The sequence below is a fragment of the Hemitrygon akajei genome, chromosome 11 (assembly GCF_048418815.1).
Source record: "Hemitrygon akajei chromosome 11, sHemAka1.3, whole genome shotgun sequence".
NCBI classification, from domain to species: Eukaryota; Metazoa; Chordata; class Chondrichthyes; order Myliobatiformes; family Dasyatidae; genus Hemitrygon; species Hemitrygon akajei.
Window position 1 is genome coordinate 105,260,753 of NC_133134.1, and position 24,315 is coordinate 105,285,067.

Genomic DNA, 24,315 nt, shown 5'->3' on the forward strand with positions numbered 1-24,315 from the left:
GAGCTTGCCATCTCTCTTGCTGACAAAACAGAAGCTGGCAAGGTTGATGAACGGGTAAAACCCATGGCCAATGCCTCCTTGATGATTCCCTCCATGGCCACTGTTTCAGGACGAGATGGAAAAGGGCTGGCCCCAAGTAAGACTAATGCCAGGTAGGAGTTCGATGTCACAGTCATATGGCTGGTGTGAGAGTGGGGTGGTGTCCTTCCTTCTACTGAAAACCTCAAGGATATCCGCATATTCAGCCAGAATCCCAGACAGGTCCACATCCTTAGAGGATGTGAACACAGGAGGGGATTCATGGAATGGAGCTTGAGCTGCACCCAAATAGGTAGACAGGCATGTTGGTTCCCACTCTTGGAGTGCTTTCAGAGACCAGTTGATTCATGGGTTAAGCAGGGATAACTAGTGGAGACCAAGTACCAGAGGCATTTCAGATGAATCAACCAGATAGAAAGAGATTTCTTCATGATGGTTGTCTTTGAGCACAAGTTGGAGTGGTTGGGTGGAAAGGTGGATCTGACCAGTGCCCAGAGGACAACCATCCAGTGCCTTGACATTGATCTTTTCTCTTAATTCCTGAATCTGAACTCCCCATCTTTGAGTTAGAGAGATGTCTATGAGATTTCTGACTGTACCGGAGTTGATAAACGCCTGAAGTTTGTGGGTCCGAGACCCCCACAACAAGGAAGCCGCGAGCATTACACAATTAGGGGAAGCTGACAGAAGAGTGAACTGACCCATGAGAACTCCACCCCCTGCTGACGAATATCCTCTTCTACTGGATGCTTGGAACATGCTGCCCTGAAGTGTTCTGGGTCACCACAGTAGAGGCAGGAACCTATTCTCTTGCACTGATCTCATTCCTCCTGAGCCAATCTCGTTATTCATGAGACTGGCGCATGCGCCTTACTTGCTTAGATGCCTCCTTGGACTGGGTGCTGGGTGGTGATGGAAGGAGAGATGGCGAGGAAAGACAGCGATCAGATGGCGCATAGGAAGCTTGCAACATTCTTTCCCTGCGCCACTCAGTTACCCAGTCAGCAACTCGAATAGCCAGATTAATCAGGTCATCCAGACTATCTTGCCTGTCCTGGACAGTGATTGCATGTCAAACATCTGCATTCAGACAACGTTGAAAGGCAGTGATGAGAGATCTCTCATTCCAACCTGTCTCTACTGCGAGCGTGCGGAATTTGACTGTATAGATTCTCACTGTTCCTCTGCCTTGGCACAGGTCCAAGAGTTGGTCGGCAGCCTCCTGACCCCGTACGGGCTGTTCAAAAATCCTTGTTAATTCTGCCACAAAATTTTGGAATGACTGGGCTGAGGGGTATCCTTGCTCCCATAATGTGTTGAACAGGCTAAGTTGAGATCCATCTGGAAGATTGACCATGTATGCCAGTTTTTGCGGATCATCACCAAAATGACCAACCTGGGCTCGGAATGTCAGCTTGCATTGGGTAGTAAAATTCCTGCAGCCATCCAAATAACCAGAATATTTGCCTAGTGGTGGAACAATTGTCTCCTTTGAGTTTGTGGGAGTCCAAAGGTGGGAGTCAGTTCTGGTCCGGGTGAAGGAGCAGGAACGTTAGTAGCAGAGATTGTCGGGGCAGCAGCAAAGGAGGACCTGTGCGATGTTGGGAGTGGGACTGACACAGCCAGAGGCTGCTGAATTGCGTGGACGAGAAGGTTAATGGCTGTCAGGTGATGCTGGCTGTGCTCAGTGAGCTCGAAGACAGTGGCCATGAAAGCGGAAATAGCAGACACCTGAGTCCGATTGTCTGGTGAGCTTTCAACCTTTGCAGATAGGAATGACACCTGTTCCTCCAGATGAGACTGGGCTTGTTTGTATGAGATTTTCTGCCTCATTGCTTCCGTAACCACTCAGAACAGATTCAATTGCCTGTAGCTCAACCCGTATCTGACCAATGAATCTCAGGGCGAAGGTCAGCTGCTTTCTCTCTGCAGGATGTATCTTTGTGTGGTTGAGCCTTGCTGCCACTACATTCAGATATGGTCCAAGTGCGGAGCAAGGGACATTGAAACAGGTCGATAGTTTACAGATGTTGATGTGTACAGAGTTAGAGAGAAAAGAAAACAATAAATGCTAAGCCAAACAGGGCCGTTAAATAAATGGAAAATGAATCCCATACTGCAGCTGAAAGGAATAATTAAATATAAAATGAAAACCGCTAGTCTTCAGAGTCAGTTGACTCGGCAGTTCAATTTCTCAGGCAAGGCAGAATGCAAGCAGGCAGCGAAACATTGCTGTGCTGTTCTCAAGTCTTGACAAACACTACAATGAAAAGAATAAGTTAACTACCATCACAATGAAATAAAAATTAGCATATTCACAAGTGTAATTGCTGTTTCTGTTGTGCTGCCAAAACCATTGTTGTGATGGACAGTTTGCTTCCAGAAATGGAGACAGAGATAAGGAAAGAGGAAGGATATGTTGGAGATAGATCAAATTAATTTAAGAGCAAGGTGGAAGTTAGAGGTAAAGTTGATGAAATTGAGGAGCTCAGCATGGGTGCATGAAGCAACACCATGGTTGTCATCAACGTAGCAGAGGAAGTGTTGGGGTGTATTACCGGGGAAGGCTTGGAACATGGTATGTTCTACATAGCCAGCAAAGGAGCAGGCATAGCTGGGGCCTATGTGGGCGCCCATGGCTAGCCCCTGAGTTTGGAGAATTGGGAGGAACTTCAGGAAAATTTGTTGAGGGTGAGGACCAGTTCTGCCGTACGGAAGAGGGTGGTTGTGGAGGGAAATTGCTTGGTTCTTTGGACAAGAAAGAAGTGAAGAGCTTTGTGGCCTTGTTGATGGCAGATGCAAGTGTCTAGGGACTGAACATCCATCGTGAAAATGAGACAGTCAGGGCCAGGTAATTAAATACTACTGAGGAGGTTGAGGGCATAAAATGTGTCATGGATTAGATGGGAAGGGACTGAACCAAGGGAGACAGAATGGAATCGAGGTATGAGGACCCAAGTTCGGTAAGGCAGGCGCAGGTAGAGACAATAAATCTACCTGTGCAGTCCAGTTTATGGATCTTGGGTAGAAGGCAGAAGTGAGTGGTGCGGGGTAGGGGAAAAGAGGGGTAAGGGAATTTTGTAGCAATGGATGGGAGTTCTCCAGAGCTGATGAGGTCAGTGATGGTGTTGGAGACAGTTTTCTGATGGTCTGGAGTGGAGTCCCCTTCAAGGAGTAGGTAAGAGGAGGTGTCTGAGAGTTGCTACCTGGCCTTAGCAAGGTAGAGGTCAGTGCAACAGCTCCCGCTTTGATACTAGGTACAGCCCAGCCCATCAAAGGTAAAGCTTTCCATTGAGTACTCCTATAAGGGACATTGTCGCAGGAAATCACCATCCATCATGAAGGACCATGCCATCCAGGCCATGCCCTCTTCTCGCTACTGTTATTTGGAAGGAAGCAAAGGAGCTTTAGGCCCCACACCACCAGTTATTATCCTTCAAGCATCAGGCAACTGAACGACAGTAGATAACTCCATCACACCAGCACTGAATTGATTCCACAACCTATGGACACACTTTCAAGAACAATCCAATTCATAGTCTCAATATTATTTGTTACTTATTTATCTACAATTATTATTTTATTCGTCTTTTGTATTTGGACAGTTTTTTGTCTTTTGCAGATTGGTGGTTTGTCCTTCTCTGTCGATATGTGTTTCCATTGATTCTATTGTGTTTCTTTGCATTTACTGTGAATGTTTGCAAGAAAATGCATCTCTGTATATGGTGACATATATGGTATGAACTTTGAAAATAAACTTACTTTCAACTTTATCTTTGTAAACTGCTCCCTTCTCACTTTTCTTCTCTTCTCCGGTTATTTTATGCACACCACAGCCCCCATCACCCTGTTTCTTTCCCCTCCTCAACCCATTTAATTGCCCATCATCTCATTGGTTCCCTTCCCTCATCATTTCCATTTGCCCACCCCAGCTCCCTCAGTTGATTTCATGTTGCACCTTCCTCTCCTACCAGACTCCCTTACCTTCAGCATTGTTGCTTCTGTCACTATTCTCACTCTCCACTCCCCCTTCTGCCAGACACTCATCTGAATTCACAGATTGCTTGCCATTTCTTGCTCCACCCCTTTCCCTGCACCTCTTTAAACTGGGTGTGTCTCATCTATCTTTCAGATAAGCCATCTCAAAAAATCAACTGTCCACTTCCCTGAAGAGTGCTGCTTGACCAGTTGAGTTTCTCCAGCATCTGCAGATCCACAACCCATTTCTAGTTCCTACACAATCCAAAAGGACTGACTATGCCATGATTTCTTTCATTTTTGACATTAGAAGTTTAAGTAGTATAACAACTGAGTATCTGCTTTTCATCCTCTTCTCTGGTCCTGTTTGTAGGCATTGGCTGAATTCAGTTCCTCCACCCAGTTTGTTTTGATAGACCAGCCAGCACTGACCAGTGACCATTCGTTAATTAGCTCAGGAATCCTAACTGAAAACAATCATTGTGAGAGCCAATAACATAAATGTTCCAATTCAGGAACCGGAGTCCGTGAACATGACTGAAACTTCACTAAGTTTATTATCACTTATCACAACTAGTTCTCACAAACTAAGTACAATTAAATACTGGCTGTGTAATTAATTTTCAGTTACATTGTACAAAATGTAAATGTAAGGAAATTGACAGCCTGTGTCGTCAGTTTTAAATCACTACCAGTGTAATACAGGACTGTCTTGTAATAGTGGAGAGATTGGTGAAGTCAGATGATTTGTACAATACATGAAGTGGAGGTCTAACATTAGTTAGATACATCCTTGTTCCAAAAATATTATTTAATGAAAACAATCTGAAGTACTCAAAGTCACAATACATAATGTAATTACTGTATGATTAGAAATTCAAACTATTTGGATGTTGAAGATGGAATTGATAAAGGTGGTTGCCATGGAAATGTGATCAAAGAGTAAGGACACAATTTTGTAATTAAGAAGTTGTAAAGGAAATCAAGAAGATTATTTTTTTAGCTAGCAAATGAAGGAAGATGAACTTCTGAATATAATCACTGAATTAAAGTTACAAGAGATCGTACCAATGCAAGAAATCTTGAGCAACACTCACAAAAGGCAAGAGGAAATCCAGCATCTATGGAGGGAAATAAACTGTTGATGATTCGGGCTGAAACCCCTCATCAAAACTGGAAAGGAAGGGGACAGAAGCCAGAATAAGAAATTGGAAGGTGGAGAAAAAGTACAAGCTAGCAGACGATACTTGAGGCTAGATGGGGTGGGGGGGGGGGGAAGTGGGTGGGTGGGGAGGGCTGATGAATTAGGAAACTGGGAGGGGATAGGTAGAAGAGAGAAAGAGCTGAAGAAAGGTGGATCTAATAGGAGAGGTCCGTAGATCATGATTCTGTATGTAAATTTGACGGGTCTGAATGACATGGTCAGAAACCAAATATAAAAGGCTCAATTTTGTTGGATTCCACTGATTTATTCTATTTCTAAAGTGTCATGAACAAATCATTGAATGTATCTGAAGCCATGCATTGAAGCAGAGCTACATTTCACACACAAAGCATAGTGATTATGCATGATTGAACTCATGCAGGCTATTAATTAGCTAGAGGTCTTCCCTCTACAAGCTCCTAGCCTTTGTGAATAGTGGTCATAATGGAGTTACAAAGTCATTGTCGTACAGCATAGGAACAAGCTGTTCAGTTTAACTATTACCAACTCAGCCTATCCCATTTGCTTGCATTTGATCCTTTCCCCTCTAAGCTATTCCTATCCATGTACCTGTCTAATGACCTTCTACATGTTGCTAATCTACCTGTCTCAACTACTTCTGACAGCTCATTGCATATACTGTCCAGCCTTTGGGTGAAAAAGTTGCCTCCTCTGATTAAATCTCCCCCATCTCACCTCTAAGCTGTACACTTTGGTTCGAGATTTCCCAACGCTGGGAAAGAAATTGAATGCATGTTATACACCCCTGTATGATCACCACTCATGCTCCTATATTCCAATGCAAAATAGTCTGAACCCGCTCAGCCTCTCTCCATAACTCAGTCCCTCAAGTTCCTGTGACATCCTCATGAATCTCCTCTGCACTCTTTCCAACATCTTTCGTCTGGTAGCCTAACCAAAACTGAACACAATATTCCAAATATGCCCTCACCATTATCTTGTACAACTGCAAACAAAGCATTCCAAGTTCTGCACTCAATGCCCTGACTGAAAAAGCCAGCATGCAAAAGGCCTTCTTCATCAGCCCATCTGCATGTGGTGCCACCTTCAGGGAACCATGTACTGGTATACCTCAGCCCTTCAGTTCTGCAGCACTTCCCAGGGTCCTATCGTTCGCAGTGAAATTCCTACTCTCATTGTCTCATAATTCCACACTTACCAGCAGTAAATTCCATTTACCATTCCTCAGTGCAGTTACCCAGCTGATCAAGATCCCTTTATGGATCTGAATAACCATAATCATTAGCAACAAAACCATTTATTTTAGCATCATCTACAAACCACTAAACATGCCTTGTATTTTCTCATTCAAGACATTGCGGTAGATGTGAAATATCAATGGGCCTAGCACTGATCTCTTCAGAAAATCGCTTCTCATGGTGGTGACTTCATAGGATACTGGGCATCAGAATGGTAATGGGCTGGAGATAGTAGATGATCAGGATAGGAGAGCATGAATAGAAGGAGAGGTTATGGCACGTCAGGATATGGAAGCCTTAACATCAATGGGTATTTAACTGTGGAAATGATTGGGCTTGGAAGGATGCTGTATTTAAATTTAGTAGATAGAGAGATGAAAAGTATCAGCTGAGATAGGAAGTGTTGTTGGAGTGGTGTGGACTGGAGTACAAAGGAAACTAGTGGTAAAATATATGGTTCCCTGAAAGTGGCTTGTGTATAAATGAATAACTGTAGATAGGGTGCTGAAGAAGGCCTTTTGAATGCTGGATTTCATCCATCAGGGCACAAAGTATAGAGGTTAGGATGCTATATTGCAGTTGTATGAGATAATGATAGGCCACATTAGGCATATCATGTTCAATTTTAGGTTTTGCTGCATTGGCTCTGATAAGGTTGAGTCTTTTAAGAAATGCCATTGTCATCCTATCTTCTCTAATTAGGGCCTGCTTCAGTGCTTGTCTGTCCCCAAGAGCATGCAAACCTTTACACATGCTGTGTCGAAAGCAGGACCCTACATTGTGCTCTCTGTGTACAGGTGACATATGCACAGAGAGCCCAGACCTAATTTCAGGAGGTGCAACACCACTCCACAAGGTCAGGCATAACATTCCCTCATCTTATGCATTCAACCATTGTAGCACACAGCTATTATAGTCTACTTTAGAAGAAAAACAAGGATGTTTTTAAAAGCAGCTACCACAATGTTAAGGATGCATTGGAATGCATAACAATTAATTTGCACTCTAGAAATGATGTCCCTGTTATAGGTCAAATAATGCCATCTCATTATTAATATCTTGTTTCTTTGTAGGTACTCGGGTTTTGTCTGTGGAGCCAAAGCTTCAGAAATGAAACCATCACTCAGATTCAGCATCTGACAGCGTGAAGGATTGATGAGACAATCGAGGATCGATGCATTGAAGGGCACAGTAAGCAGGCTCCTCCTTACCTGAACTTGACCTGTGCGAAAATGTGGCCAGGTAAAATGGTCAACCATACCACTCTGTGGCTCACGTCAGTGGCTTTGTGCATGCTGGGTCACTGCGGGACAAATTCGACCCAGAGCAGATCGCAGCATCCAGACTGGAAAACAGACCACTCTGAAACAAGCTTGGTAGCCCACCGCCGTGTCAGGCGGGGCTGGGTCTGGAATCAGTTCTTTATCGTGGAGGAGTACACCGGAACTGAGCCACTCTATGTTGGAAAGGTGAGGTTAACCTATTGGGATAATTTTGTCAGGCAACGGAATCATTTTTCTGATAACAGGCTGGTTAATGCTAACCCTGCTGAGTTTTCTGCAATCTTCTCTCTTTATATGAACTTATATAACTGCATGTGTCCAAACAATCAAGGCATTATCTAGTGATAGTGAAATGCTCTGCAAACTGAACAACACTGTTAGTTTGCTAATGATTACCAAGGGCATCATTTTTCCAAACAGCTACTGCCTTTCTTATGTAGAAAAAATCATTCTTGCTGCTGAGATAATACAAGGTCTGAGCTTCAGTCAGTACGTGGGTTGATGGTGTGTTTTAATATCACCTCTCTGGCTGGAACAGGTAGAATGGGAAATATTGCTGGCTTAGACTCTTTTTTCACTCTTATTTTGAGCAGGGCCACAACAGTTGTCTTCTAGCTCATCTCTCTGGGCTTACACAGAACCAGACCCCACTCCCTCCAGGATCAATACATGTTATTGGGCCCCAAACTGCTCTGCAAATCTTCATGCAATAATCTTAACCAGAGTCACCAGGTTAAGGTTAGGTCTGGGAAGTAGCTGACCGAGGAACTGTCTTTTCAACTGGAGCTGCTTTTGATCCCATTTTTAAAGAATTTCCTGATATTTACGAGGGGTGACTGATAGGTTTGTGGCCTAAGGTAGAAGGAGTCCATTTTAGAAAACCTAGCACATTTGTTTTTCAACATAGTCCCCTCCTACATTTACACACTTAGTGCAGCAGTCGTGGAGCATACAGATCCCTTCTTTGTAGAAGTGGTCCACAGCAGGGGTGATTGATAAGTTTGTGGCTTAAGGTAGAAGGAGATGAGTTATACAGCTCTTGTTACATGCACGTACAATTCGACTCTTTGAGTGATTATGCAGAAAGTTTGAAGTTAGTAACTCCTTGCCTTCTACCTTAGGCCACAAACTTATCAATCACCCCTTGTAAGTATCAGGTAGAAATATTGTTCATGGATAATATTTCCCTCAGAAACTCATTCTCCTACCTTCTCCCTGTAGGTGTTGTAACACACCCAGTATCCCTCTTCCTCCTTTCTTTGATCTATCCTCCTTCTCTCTCTCTTTTCAGTCTTCAATTAATCAATGCTACTGGGCTGATACCTTCACCCAGGATTTTGTAGAGGGCAGTTTACACCCAGGTGAATCTCAAAATCAATTTTAAGCTTATTTTGTAGTAACCATCCCAATGAAACTTCCTGGGAACCATTGGGAAGAAGCTTCCAGAGTGATCTAGGATGAGCCCCATCCACACTATCAACAGATGACAAAGCTGTGTTCCCAAATAAACCCACAGGGATAAAGTAATCATACTATTCTGTCAGAATCACATTTATTATCATTAGTTTACTGGATATATCATGAAAATTGCTGTTTTACAGCAGCAATACAGTTAAAAGGCATATGTAACCCCCTGGGTCGCCTCAGGCTCGCTCAGCTCGTTCTTGTCTAGGGGGAGCAGCCTTCGGCCCCGCCAAACTGGGTAATCAGCTGGTGTGGATGCTGTGTGATGTCCCCGCCTCGCCTAAAAACAGACAGTACACCATATGCGATTAAATGAATGCAATTTATAAAGTTTACTATAACTAAGTGATTAATAACGATACAGTATATATGAAGGAAAAACAATAAAGAAAAGGCGCCAAACTTATCAAAGTCCAAACCACTTTGTGCACAACCGTTGGAGCTCAATTACTGAAGTCTTCTGGCCACCATTCAATCCCCTCCGAACTCCTCGACTCGTAGCTCAGGACCACCCGAAGTGGTCAACCAAGCACATCTGTCGTCGTCTCCTCTCCTCAGGGTACCTCCTGGCCTTGGACCCCCCCCCGCCTTGGGGTCCGTTCCTCGCCCAGTTTACAGCATCGCATCCTCTCTCTCTCACCCCCTCGCGCCGATCTGCCCAAAAGCCCGCCAACAATAGCTTACAGACTCAGAAGAAAGAACAATATTAATCCCAATTGGTTTACAAAGGAATACAATTCTCGCTATCAGTAAATTTTAACCCAAACAAGCTTCCAGCACTCTCTCGCAACAAAGAAGCATTCCTACTTTTAACAAAACAAAGAAGCCATTTTGATTACATACACAGTAACAAAGAAAAAGAAGAAATTCCTTTTACACTCTCCCCCCACCAAATAAAAGTCATGTTCTCATGACTATTAAATAACTCGCCACCTTTCCTGCCAACACACCCTAACCCAAGCACAAACAGTGACATCTCCTCCCCACACAGTAAACCTCACATCCTGTTCCTCAGGCGCTACATAGGCCAACTATCTGGGAGTTCCCTAACCCTTCTGAGACCTCCGTACCCCCTCACCTAAACCCTTCCGGCTAGGAAACAACTGGGGATACCTTGGGCCCACTACCAACTCCTCTCTCAACCTTTCACTCATGCCCCCCACTGCACACAGCTAACCCTCCCCACTACACCTGACTCAGTGGGAGAAGGGCCAAAGGTCTCTTCCTCAATCGAGGGAAAGTCAGCAAAAGGCAGCATGTACCACACATCCAGCACATTATCCATTGAATCTGTATTCTTCCTCATTTCTGCGATCGGTAGCTGCTGTTTGATCTTCTCCAAACAGAAACACGTGGCCTGCACTGCTCCTGCAGTCTCTTCAGCCTCCTGTTCAGTATTCACTGCTTCTCTCCAGCTTTTTCTTCCTCATGACTTCTTCCAGATCACTCTCTCCAGTCTCTCCGTCTTCATTTCAAACTTGATTCCGTAGAGACAGACACTCACGAGCTGCGACCTTCGCCAGCCCTGGCACGTGTCCAGAAAACACTTCAACTCGGTAGTTCTCAGCCGCTCCTGCAACAACCTCACTTCATATTCTCCTGAGGCAAATCCAAATACCAAGAGATCATCCACATACACCAAAACTCCAAACGCCTCCACATCCCCCATGGTCTTCCACATGCCCCGCGGGAAGGTTGCAAGGGCTCCAGGTATGCCCTGTGGCATCTTTTCGGACCGGAAGACTCCTAGGGAATTTATAACGGCCGTCTTCTCCTTGTCGGCCCCACTCATCGGGATCTGGCAACATCCACTCCTCAGATCCAGCACCTTAAACCACTTCGCACCACTCAGACAGGCCATCGCCTCTTCGGCCCTCAGGGCCATATTCTGGTCACTGACAGTGCACCTCTTCACCGCAATATAATCCACACACGCGCTGCCTACGTCTCCCACGGCTGTAGGGGCCAGTCGCCACAACCTCTCTCCCACCGAGGTGTCTTCAGCAGTCAACTCCCCTCCCTCATGGTATTTCGCAGCGTCCACTAAGAGGGTCTCACCCTCAGATACTTCCCTCAGGCCGTACCACCACCGGCTCTTGTTTGAATTTGGTATCAGCCCAATGCTGCTACACACGTCCGCACAAGCAGCTCGAAACTCTGGGTGCATCGACAATGCCTCCAAACAGCGCTCACACGCCTCCTCCGGGCAGGCCCCCAAGCGCACCAGCAGGATATTGGTTCCCTCCAGAACCGAAACGCTGCCCATCTCAACAGTGTCCAGACACATCAGCATTAACGATTCATAAACCTCAGTCACCTCCACTTTTGCCTCCATTAACTCCATTTTCACTGACCAACAACCGTCGTCTGGATAATCATCGGCACTGGTACCCCAAATCTCCAGTGCCCTCAATGTCGTCAAGGGTAAATGCATCCAATAACGGTTATAAAACAAACTGTACAGCAACTTAACTGACGCCCCGGTGCCGAGGATGGCTGTAACTTGACTTCCATCCATCCGTAACAACACCTGTGCGCTTGGTCCCTCTAAGCCTTCAGGAATAGGGTCTGTTCCTTTCGGGAGTTCCTTGGTACATTGCTGGGAACGTGCTCCCCCAGAGACCCCAAGCCGTTCCCCCACTGGGCCTCCTCTAAGTTTCCCGACACCTCTCGGATCAACTGAACAACTGAGGGAGGAGCTGATCTCCTTGACAGATCCCCCTGGCACTGCAAGCAATTTATCTGCCCCCCCCTAGCCAAAAGGGATACCCTAAAAACTTTCCACCAATCTCCTGCCACAGATATGATAAGCCCCCCAGCTGCGGCATTTGACTTCCAGTCGAACCACACGCATTTTCCCACACTTTCCCGGAACTGGCAGCTGTCACTTCGAGGTAATTGTACCCGACAGTTCTAACAACGTCACCAGCCCGCCTACTCAAACTTTCAGCCAATCCCTGTCGCTTTCCCTCAGCCAAGCACTGCCACTCACCCAACAACTGAGAGGTCCGCTCCACCCACGCCTCCACCCTTTTAGGGCTGGACATTATTCCAACAACCGGGTGAAGCCTACCACTGCTGAAACATCCCAACCTGTCACTCCTCACTCTTCAAACAGTACGGACAACCCATGGTCCCACCACCATTTCGTCAACGCTATTCGGAACTCGAACAACACCCTCTGGGGCACCAACAGCCACCCCACTGAACACACATGCAGCGATAACCAGCAATCGCACCCGCAAAGGCACACCAGCTCTTCGCCACAGACATAATTTAAAGAGGGCAATTATACAGCTTCCACAGAAATCAATCCCGGATGAGCCCCCACAATGTAATCCCCTGGGTCGCCTCAGGCTCGCTCAGCTCGTTCTCGTCTAGGGGGAGCAGCCTTCGGCCCCGCCAAACTGGTTAATCAGCTGGTGTGGATGCTGTGTGATGTCCCCGCCTCGCCCAAAAACAGACAGTACACCATATGCGATTAAATGAGTACAATTTATAAAGGTTACTATAACTAAGTGATTAATAATGATACAGTATATATGAAGGAAAAACAATAAAGAAAAGGCGCCAAACTTATCGAAGTCCAAACCACTTCGTGCACAACCATTGGAGCTCAATTACTGAAGTCTTCTGGCCACCATTAGATCCTCTCCGAACTCCTCGACTCGTAGCTCAGGACCACCCGAAGTGGTCAACCAAGCACATCTGTCGTCGTCTCCTCTCCTCAGGGTACCTCCTGGCCTTGGACCCCCCCCGCCTTGGGGTCCGTTCCTCACCCAGTTTACAGCATCGCGTCCTCTCTCTCTCACCCCCTCGCGCCGATCTGCCCAAAAGCCCACCAACAATAGCTTACAGACTCAGAAGAAAGAACAACATTAATCCCAATTGGTTTACAAAGGAATACAATTCTCATTATCAGTAAATTTTAACCCAAACAAGCTCCCAGCACTCTCTCGCAACAAAGAAGCATTCCTACCTTTAACAAAACAAAGAAGCCATTTTGATTACATACACAGTAACAAAGAAAAAGAAGAAATCCCCTTTACACATAAAATTACTGAAAATTACAAAATAAACGAATAGTGGAGTAAGGAATAATGAGGTAGTGTTTATTTTTTTGTGGACCATTCATAATGCCAATTGTGGCAGGGATGAAGCCATTCTTAAGTCCCTGGATGTGGGTCTTCAGCCTCCTGTGCCTCCTCCCTGATGATAGTAATGAGAAGAAGGGATGTCCTGGACTGTGTGGTCCTTAGTGATGGATGCCATCTTCTTGAGGCACTACCTCTTGAAGATTGTCTCTATGGAGGGGAGGATTGTACCCATGATGGATCTGATGAGTTTACAACTCACTGAAATCCTGTGCATTGGAGCTCCATACTAGACTGTAATGCAGTCAGAATGCTCCCCTCACTATATGTATGGAAATTCGTATGATACTTTGTTGACATACTGAACCTCTTCAAACTCCCAACAAAGTAGAAGCCTTGGGCATGCCTTCTTTGTGACTGCATCAATGTGTTGGACCCGATATGTACGCCTTCTCATTGTCATCTGAAATTCTACCAACAATAGAGGTGTCATTGGTGAATTTATAGATGGTATTTGAACTGTGGTCATGACTAAACCAGTGGGATAAGCACACATCCTTGAGGTGCACCGATGTTGTTTGTCAATGAGGTGATACTATCACCAATCGGCATTGACTCGTCTCCCAATGTCAAAATCAAGGATCCATTTTCAGAAAGAGATACTCAAGCCCTATATTTGAAGCTTGTTGATGATTACTGAGTAGATGGTGGGGTTGAATGCCAAGATGTAATCAATAAACATCAGCCTGATGTAAGTTTTGTTGTTGTCTAGGCACTCCAAAGTGGAATGGATAGCCAATAGGATTACACCTACTGTAGACTTGCTGTGGCGGCAGGCCCAGGTCCTTACTCAGGCAGGAGTTAATTATAGCCATGACCAATCTCTTAAAGCACTTCATCACAGTAGTTTTGACTGCGCTCTGGTGACATTTGTTAAGAAAGTTCACCCTGCTCCTTTTGGGCACAATATGATTGATGCCCTGTTGACAGTAGCAGTGAGAGGTTGAAGATATCCTTTAACACTTCAGCCAGTTGGATGGCACAAGTTGTTAGTACCTTGGTCAGGTTCAGCATCTGTGTCCGACACCTTGTGAGGATTCACCTTCTTGTAGGATGTTCTGACAGCACCCTCTAAAACAGTGATCACAGGGTTACCAGATGCTTTGAGGATTCATATTTGTATTCTTCTTCAATCAAAGTGTGCATAAAAACTGTTGAGCTCCTCAGGGAGTAAAGCACTACTGTTATGCTGTTAGGTTTCATCTTATAGAAGTAATGGCTTGCAAACTGTGTTAGGCATCTGATTACCTAACTTTAGATAGAATTGCCTCACCACTTTCACAATGCACATCTATAGGTCACAGCTGAACTTCTTGTAGGGTTCTGGATTGCCGCTCTTGAATGGCATAGATATAACCTTCAGTAGTCTGTGAATTTCCTGTTTCATCCAAGGTATTTGATTTGAGTTATGTTTGGTATCATCATGAAGGCATACACTCGTCAATGCAGGTCTTGATCAATTTAGCGGTGGCGGCTGCACATTCATTCAGATATAAAAATTAATTCCTGAATATAGTCCAGTCCACTAACTGAAATCAGTCCTGTAAGCATTCCTCTGACTCCCATGACCATAACTCCCCGGTTTTACAGTTCTACATTGAGCATTTACTGAAGATGGAAACTACATTCTTGACTTAAAATCTTCACATAGAAGATGTTTATCTCAACACCTTTGCTCTTTCAACTAATTGTCAGAAGTGCTTCATCAATGACAAAAACAACTGAGCTAAAATCTGTGCAGAAAGTCATAGTGATTTAAAAATAGGAATGGAGAACTTGAAGTAAAAAAAAATTCACGGTGAAGCAATTTCAATTAACAGGATGACTGAGAGTAAATAAATAATCAAGAATGTTGAAGAATAACGAGCCCTGAAAAAACACCCATTCATATTCTGAATCACATATCAAACAGGATGAGGAAACACAGGCATTTGCAGGGAAGGCATTTACAGGGTTTTAGATTTTAAGCCTGACCTTTTCCTGAAGGATCTTAGCAGCTGAGGAGTCTGGAACTGTAAATAATTAAGGTGATTGGATGTGTTCAATATTCTAAGCTGAGAATTAAAATAATATTCGAACCACGTTGTTATTAGGATGACTTTAACTAGCTGCCATTGAAAATCTAAATTTGCTCTAAATCTCACTAATAAGTTTCAGTACAATGGAATACATAGACTAGCAGGAACAATCTTAGGACATTCAATCGGCTAGTAGTCAATGAACTACTAAAGTCTAGGTTTGAACCCATCCATAGATAACTTTGATCAGAGTTTTCTGGATACTAAGTAGTAACTCTTGATTCAGAATTTGATATGTCCTGATTGTTATGTTACTTCTGTTTAAACGTACCATGGGTTAACAATGAAGAATCATATTCTGGAAGAATTGGAGAACTTTTATTTACAGTAATAAGCAAACACGTCTTAACCCAGCCACGTGCTGGACCATTCTGGCAATCTCATGCATGCTCAGTGGTCTGTCCAGTCATGTACTGGCACATCATTGCATGTGATGTCACCACACTAATATTAATGGATTGCTCAAAGAGCCTGAACATAATATGATTTGAAGATTATATCAAATTCCTACATTTTAAAACATCCTTCCCTTTCAATAAAATTAGAATCCTGTATTGAATTTTTTAAAATTTGGTTCCAGACATGAGAAGGATGATTTCTGATAACACACCTGAACATGTGAGGCCATTATGGAGCCCCAGTGGAGGGAAGAGAAGAGATGAAAGGGAGGAAAGTCATGCTTCTTTTTGTCGGTTTCAAAGATGTTAATTGTTGCTCAGCAGTACACATTACACCACTGCAGATTTGAATTGAATTGAATTGACTTTATTTCTTACATCCTTCACATACATGAGGAGTAAAAATCTTTACATAACATCTCCGTCTAAATGTGCAATGTGCAACCATAGTGATTTATAATAAATAGAACAGTTAATGTAACATAGAAAAACACTCAAATCAGCATGAGTTAATCAGCCTGATGGCCTGATGGAAAAAGCTGCCCCTGAGCCTGTTTGTCCTGGCTTTTATGCTGCAGTACCATTTCTTGGATGGTAGCAGCTGGAATGGATTGTGGTTGGGATGACTCGGGTCCCCAGTGATCCTTCGTGCCCTTTTTTCACACCTGTCTTTATAAATGTCCTGAATCATGGGAAGTTGACAATTACAGATGTCTCTGAATATCATATTCTTCTTTACATGTGAAGTAAAAATATAATTTTCAATGTGTAAATAATTTAGCCAATTTATTTCTAATTTGTTCTCAACAATATCAGGTCCTCCCAATATTACACAAAATTAAAAAAATACACACTTGAAAAAATCTGACTCTCTTATTTTTGTATCTTTACATTCCCTCACGGCTTTCTAACCATTGTGTCTATCTCTACTGCTCCAGAATTACTCTATTCAGTGTATTGATTGCTGCCAGATTCACAAGGTATCATTTCTCCTTGCCGTCTATGAAGACTCTGACCTTATCAGCAAAACATGTCATTCACTGGCTGAAACTTGATTTGTAGTTGATTTGATCTCCAGGTGTATACTGGAGTTAGAGAGATTTATGTGAGAATATCTGATAATGTAACCACTCTTCTAAGTTTTTAAGCTGCTGTGTTGATTCTAACCATTTATTCTGCTGCCAGCCATGTCTAACTTTCGTCTCCAGTGGCTTTTCATGCAGTAGATTTACTAATTAACAAGTTCATTAAAGGTCCATCTTGCTCATGAGATAGGTACTTTCTGCTGTGAACTGAACAAGTTTGGCAATTACTAAATAGTTTACTCTATAGATTCTGAAACATGTTTATATCTGATAATATATAACATATATAAAATTATTAGACATCATATGGTGCAATCTTTAATTCATATATGTGATTGAAACTGACATAATAATCACATGAAAACCCTGATTGTTTCTGAAACTATTCACTCTTCCACTCTTGTTTTAATCCTGTAATTCTCAACCTTCCTCTTTTGTTAACAATTATTCACAAATATCTAACCAAACAAATATTTCTGAATTGTGTACCTTCCTGCTTTAATTTCATCAGGGTTGACTGCAGGAATAGAAGCAGAAGACTACATCGGTACCATGGATAATCACTGTTCACTTTTCTGTCTGATCCTATATACCTTGGTATTTAAAAGGCTCTCTATTTTAGTCTTTGATATATTCATGACTGGGAGTCCACCTTTCTGGGACTAGGAATCCAAAAGTAACTCAATGTCTTGATTAAAATAAATGTTATCTCTGTGCATTATAACCAATCTCTTATTCTGAGACCTTATTCACTAATTCTGACAGTCCATTCTGACGTAATAACTTCTCAACATTTACCCCGTTAAAACCTTTAAGAATGTTATATTTAGATAAAGATAAATATCAGCTTTGTTTGTGTTTTGGTGTGCCAAAACAACCAACACCCATTGGACAGCTGACAACCAATCTCAGGCTGACTTTCACTAGTTGGTCTCTGTTCCTATCAGTGTTTTGAATGTTCTTGGGTAATCCATTTATGTAGTCCTGAATGGGATGTACAGTGGAGTTTTGAGATTTTTGTAGTTGTTTTACTGAAGCAACACTCACAAAATGCTGGAGAAACTCAGCAGGCCAGGCAGCATTTATGGAAAAGAGTACAGTTGATGTTTTGAGTTGAAACCCTTCAGCAGGAAATGTTGACTGTACATTTTTTCCACAGATGCTGCCTGGCCTGCTGAGCTCCTCCAGCATTTTGTGTGTTGCTAGGATGTACAGCATCTGCAAGTTCTCTCTTGTTTGTGGTTTTACTGACTAAAGGTTTATTTCGAGTTCCAGATTTGTTCTAACTCCTGGCTTCAGGTCTCATCAGTAGTTATAGGTGAGCAAACACAACAGATTGGCAACAAGGTGCTGGATTATATTGGCATGACATTTCAGCAGAAGACTGATGTGGAATTCTACAGCAGCAGAAAGCTCAAGCTGAAGTGAATCGAAACCTTGACCTGCAGGTTATCAGTGAGTCCAACAACGTTGATGTTGAACACTGAACAGAACTCGTGTGTCAGTTGTTGAGTCCATTACCAATCTCAAGCTTGATGCTTTTTTTGGGAGATATGTTTGAATCATGGTTCAAATGATACAAAGATATATTCCAGGTCAAGTTCACCAGAAAAAGCAACTCGTGGAAGGTGTGCACTTCGCTCCAAATATTGGGTACTACTGAATATATGTGTTATTCCAACTTTATTCTGCCAAAGAACCCATGTGACCTATCATTTGACAAAACTGTCTGACAGCTAACAAGCGTTGTTGGAAAGCAGTCATCTCTCTTCAGTGGTCACTACCATTACCTAAAGCTCATTAAACACCACACTGTTGACTTCATTACATATGCCGGTGTCATCAATTGTGAAAATGAGAAGTTCAAGCTGGATAACATGGCACTGTTTAAATGTCTGATTTTTATTTATGGATACAGGCACCTTGAAATGCAGACATTCACAAATGGATCCTGGCCAGAATGGAACAAGACCTTGCTATGACTCTACAAGCTAACACTCAAGAATGCCAGCGTTTGATCATCCCGAAACACAATTCCAACCTGGCCAAACAGCACTATGTCAAATGCAGTTTCCAATGGCCCAGACATTATTATTCAACTGATCTCCTAGTGGGCAAACACAGATTGTTGAAACTGTAGTGCACAGCATTACCAAAGAATCTAGCAATACAAGAGACACATTTACAGCAAATGCCAATGCCATGGCCACAAAGATGGCTTTTGCCATTTTTGCCATCATACAGGTCAGTGGAACACAAGGGCAAGTAGTTTCCAAAGCTATTAAAATCTAGTAGGAGTTTAAAGGTCACATTCAAAGTTGACTTCACCCCAACGAGATGATACATCAGTATATTTTTCAACAATCAGTTGGCCAAGCTAAATCTTGACAGGACATCAAACATCACTGTTTTCACCAAGCGCACATTGTAGGCACTTGGGTCCCCAGCAGTCAACTCAACTCATCACTTCACTTGCTATGCATTGGGTTGAACCCCCCAGCTGACAGGCAAACTCAAAGTTCAAAATAAACTTATTATCAAATACATATATGTCACTATATACAAACCTGAGATTCATTTTGTTGCAGGCATACACAATAAATCCATAATAGAATAATAACCGTAATAGAATCAACGAAAGACCACACCAACTTGGATGTTCAATCACTGTGCAAAAGACAAAAAAAACACTGCAAATACAAAAAAAAAGAAATAATAATAAATAAATGAACAATAATTATCAAGAACATGAGAAAAAGAGTCCTTGAAAGCAAGTCCAATGGTTATGGAAACTATTCAGTGATGGGGCAAGTGAAATTGAGCGAAGTTATCCCCTCTGGTTCAAGGTTGAAGAGTAAGAGCTGCTTATAAACTTAGTGGTGTGAATCATGAGGCTGTTGTAATTTCAGCAGTAAGAAGAGAGCATGACCTGGGTGATAAGGGTCCTTGTTGATGGATGCTGCTTTCCTGTGATAATGCTTCAAGTAGATGTACTCAATGGTGGGGAAAGCTTCACCTGTGATGGACTGGGTGGTATCCATTACTTCTTGTAGGATTTTCCATTCAAGGGCATTGGTGTTTCCATATCAGGTTGTGCCGCAGCTAGTCAATATACCGAGCACCACACATGGTGGAGAGTACTACACTGCATGGTGAAGCTGAATGGCAACCAAGTTAACAGTGGGTGCTACCTAACAGACCAGCCGGATCTGACTGTCCGTGGCATTGACTTGATGGACATGCTTGATCTCTGGAGCATCCCTCTGAATCAGGTCTGTACGAAGACATTGGCTGTTCAAATCATATCAGTCGATGCCATGCAACCATCAGTATGTAGACCATACAACAACTGCAACAGCGCTACGCAGCAGTGGTTCCAGAAGACTCAGTTGCTGCACCAAACTGTAAGCGGAAATCCATCTCCATCCAGATGCAAAGCTAATCATCTATCCTAAACAAAACAGTACCACATGCAGCCTTACCAGTTGCTCCAGATCAACTTCAGCAAGCTGGTGTGATTAACTACTCACAATGGGCAGCACCATTAGTCATCACAAGAAAACCAATGGTACAGTGGGGTTGTGTGCAGGCTTCTCAGCTGGTCTCAATGCAGCTGTGAAGACACACCAATACCCATTATTGGTACTGGTATAAATCTTTGCAAAATTGAACAGTGGTCATTACTTTGCAAAGTTGGACTTGACTGAAGCCTACGTCCAGGTAGAAGTGGCAGAAAAGTCATAGGAGCATCTCACCTTTACAACACATAAAGGAATCTTTACCTTCTGCTGTCTGTCTTTTGGGGCAAGGGTGGCTTCTTCAATTTTCCAACATCTTATGGACAGCACTCTGGGTGGTACTGGTGGTGTTGCTGCTTACCTCAACGACATTATTGTCATGGGCACAGATCAGGCAAGGCTATGGATGCATCCAAATATGGTGGGAGCTGTTTATCCCATATCGTTCCTGATCATTCTGAAAAAGCTGTCATGCATGCAGTCAGATCACTGACTGCAGCTGAAAGGAATGATGGACAAATCGAGAAGGAAGCCTTGGGAGTCATCTTTACTATAAAGAAATTCCACAAGAAGATCATGGCAGATGCTTCACTCTCCTTATTGATCACAAGCCACTGTTGTCTTTCTTCAGGTCTAGGAAGGGCATCCCAGTGTATACAGCCAAACATCTGCAAAGGTGGGCAACAATTTTGAAATCAAGTACATATCAACCCAGGAACAGGCAGATGCCCTCTCCAGACTTATAAATCAGTAGGTTACTGAAAACAAAGATGCAGTCATGGCAACGATTTCAATAGATTATAAAGTTCACAAGTTTGTATCAGGTGTTGCTGAAGGAGTTCAGACATGGCTGACAAGATCAGAGCAGAACTGGCAGCAGGTCCTTTTCTTCAGCATATTACCAGATACCGCACTGTTGGATGGCCAGTCAAAGTTGAGAAAGATTTCATCCCCTTCTATCAACATCATACAGTACATCATTTCTTAAATGTGGAGTCCTGCTTAATGTTTTGAGACAGAATAGTGATTCCACAAACACTTCAACCAAAAGTACTGTAGGAATTCCACCGTAGTCATCAGGACTTCAATTGAATGAAAGCCCTGGCAAGAATTATTGTGTACTGGCTGGGCACAGATGAAGATATCACATCCATCTGCAAGCATTGTACTCAGTGCTCTAGGGCAGCAAAGAATCCAAGAAGAGCCAATTCACAACCATGGCCTCAGGCTACCAGACCTTGAAGTCAAGTACATAATGACTTTGCTGCCCAGTCAACAGGTGTACCTGCCTTGTCCTGTTTGACGTCTATTTCAAATGGCCTGAAGTATTTTCTATGATGTCAATAATGACAGGGGCTACTATTCAAATGCTGCTGTAAATTTTCAGCGTGTTGGGAGACAAGAAACACTGGTTTCTGATCATGGCCCTGTCAGATCACAGTAGTTTGCTGTATTCTGCCAGAACAATGGAATTAGCCTCATCTGTTCACCCCTATCTCATCCACAGTCAAGCAGAGAGAGTTTGGGGATACCTTCAAATAGTCACTTCTGAAATCAGGAGCAGATGGAGAATTGTCCGAAGCTCTTAAAATATTTCTGCTAATGTGCAATTTACATCTCATCCAAGGCTCAAGGGGAACTGCTTAAGGCTCAAAGAAAACTACGCACAGTGTCGGATGCAATGCTGCCACAGCATTCAGTATCCAAGACTGCAGATGGTCAGATACCCAAAGGAAACACATGGACCTTAATTGATAAGTGAAGTCATTCAAGCCCGGAACTACATTTTCGGCCACACAACATCACAATGGGCAAGACCCTGGCTACCAGGTAAGACTGTCAAACAAGTGGGTGAAGCGCCCTACAAAGTTATCATAGATGGATATCGCTAGCATGTTACAGCAATCAGCTGTGGCCACATACTCCCAAGGGTAGGTCAATCCATCACACAGCTGCATCTTCATCTCCTCCTTGAAGGCTTCGCTTTACCCCAACTGAACCAGCCAGCATCACCAGCACAGCTGTTAGCTTCATTGCATAAGAAAATGACAAGCTGTAACCACTACGAAGGACAGATTTCCAGTCTAACCCAGTCTAATCCAAATCAATACTCGGCTCAAATCCTGCAGGTAGTCATCTTCAAGATGGAGATGTTACAGCAAGCTGAAACAACCAATACCTATTGGCCAGCTGACAACCAATCCCAGGCTGACTTTCACTAATTGGTCATTGTTCCTATAAGTGTCTTGAATGTACTTGGGTAAATCATTTAAATAGTCGTGCTTAGGGACGTACAGTAGAGATCTGAGTTTTTTATAGTTGCATGGTTTTACTAAGTAAAGTTTTATTTTGAGTTCTGGCTTAGATCTATCTTCTGGCTTTGGCTCTCATCAGTAGTTATAAGTATAAAACCATCAGTAGTTATAGGACTAACACAACAATTGGTCACATGTACATACATCAAAGCAACACAGAGTGAAATGCATTGTTTTGTGTCAATGACCAACACTGTCCATGGATTGTGCTTGGGGAGCCCATGAGTGTTGCCACACTTCCAGTGCCAACATAGTATGCCCACAACACACTAACCCTAAATCACACAGCTTTGGACCTGGGCTAAACCCACTCAGTCATGGAGAGAACATACAAAGTCCTTACAGATGGTGGCAGGAACCCAAATCGCTTGCTCTGTAATAGCATTCATCTGAACAGTACAATACTATGCCCTCTTGATTCCCATACACAACCACAGATAAAGACTGGCTGCATTCACATATGGAGCAGTATATAATTCAAATGAACTCTCACTTTCATAAACTCCAGAGGAGCATAGATCAGATAAATGCAGCTCAGTCTTTATCTGAGGTTATGTGAATCAAGAACTGGAGGGTATAGTGCTAAGGCAAAAGTGGAAAGATTTAACAGAAATCTGAGGGGCAACTTTTCATCCAGAGGATAGTCAGTTCATGGATTAAGGTGCCAGAAGAAGTGGTTAAAACTGGTTACCGTTTAAGTTAAATATCTTAATACTGTTTAAGATACATTTGGACAGATACATGGATAGGACAGGTTAGAAGGTTATGGGCCAAATGTTGACAAGTTGGATAAGCATTGATATGGCATCTTGGTCTGTATGGACCAGTTCAGGCAACTGGCCTGTTTGCATGCTGTATAACTCTACAATTATATGTCTATTATTCTAGGAAACAGGATAGTCATTATCAAGGAAAACACCTTTTTCAGTCATCAAGGAACCAAGGTAAATTGGTAAATTAGCATTGGTTTATCAGCAAATTACTTTATTACTGTCAGATGTACCAAGGTACAGTAAAAAAAACTTGCCTTGTACGCCATTTATACGGAACAATTCATTACAACAATGAATTGAGGTAGTACAAGGCAAAAGAAAATGTGTTACAGCCAAAAGAAAGTGCTTTGCAGGTAGATGTTTTTGAACATGATGAGGCAGATTGAGAGGTCAATAATCCATCTTATCTGACAAGAATCCATTCAATAGTCTTATAACAGCAGGATAGAAGTTGTTTACAAGCCTAGGGTATGTACTTTTATATCTTCTGTTTAATAGGAAGGGGAGAAAACAAAGTATTTGATTATGTTGGCTGTTTTACCAAGTCAGCAAGAAGTGTGAACAAAGTCCAAGGAGGAGAGGGTGGTTTCCATTATTTGCTCAACAGTCTCCTCAACTATCTAGGTTATTTTCTGCTGTCCTGGGCAGAGCAGTTGCCATACCAAGCTGTGATACACCTGGATAGGATGCTTTCTCTGGTGCATTGATAACAATTGGTGAGAGTAACTGAGCACATGTCAAATCCTTTAGCCACCAGTGAATGTAGATTTCTTGGCTGTGGTATCTACATGGTTAGACTAGGACAG

The 24,315-nt window shown here is 43.0% G+C and overlaps 1 protein-coding gene across 1 annotated transcript in view; it reads left to right on the forward strand.

The window, feature by feature from the left end:
* The window catches only part of LOC140735884 (cadherin-22-like), a 1,045,938-nt gene that overhangs the window by 207,780 nt on the left and 813,843 nt on the right, over window positions 1-24,315 (forward strand). The window contains exon 2 of the mRNA XM_073061457.1: window positions 7,515-7,910. Within this exon, the coding sequence (XP_072917558.1) occupies window positions 7,674-7,910 (237 nt within the window). The 5' untranslated portion in view covers window positions 7,515-7,673. The remainder of the gene's footprint in view (window positions 1-7,514; window positions 7,911-24,315) is intronic.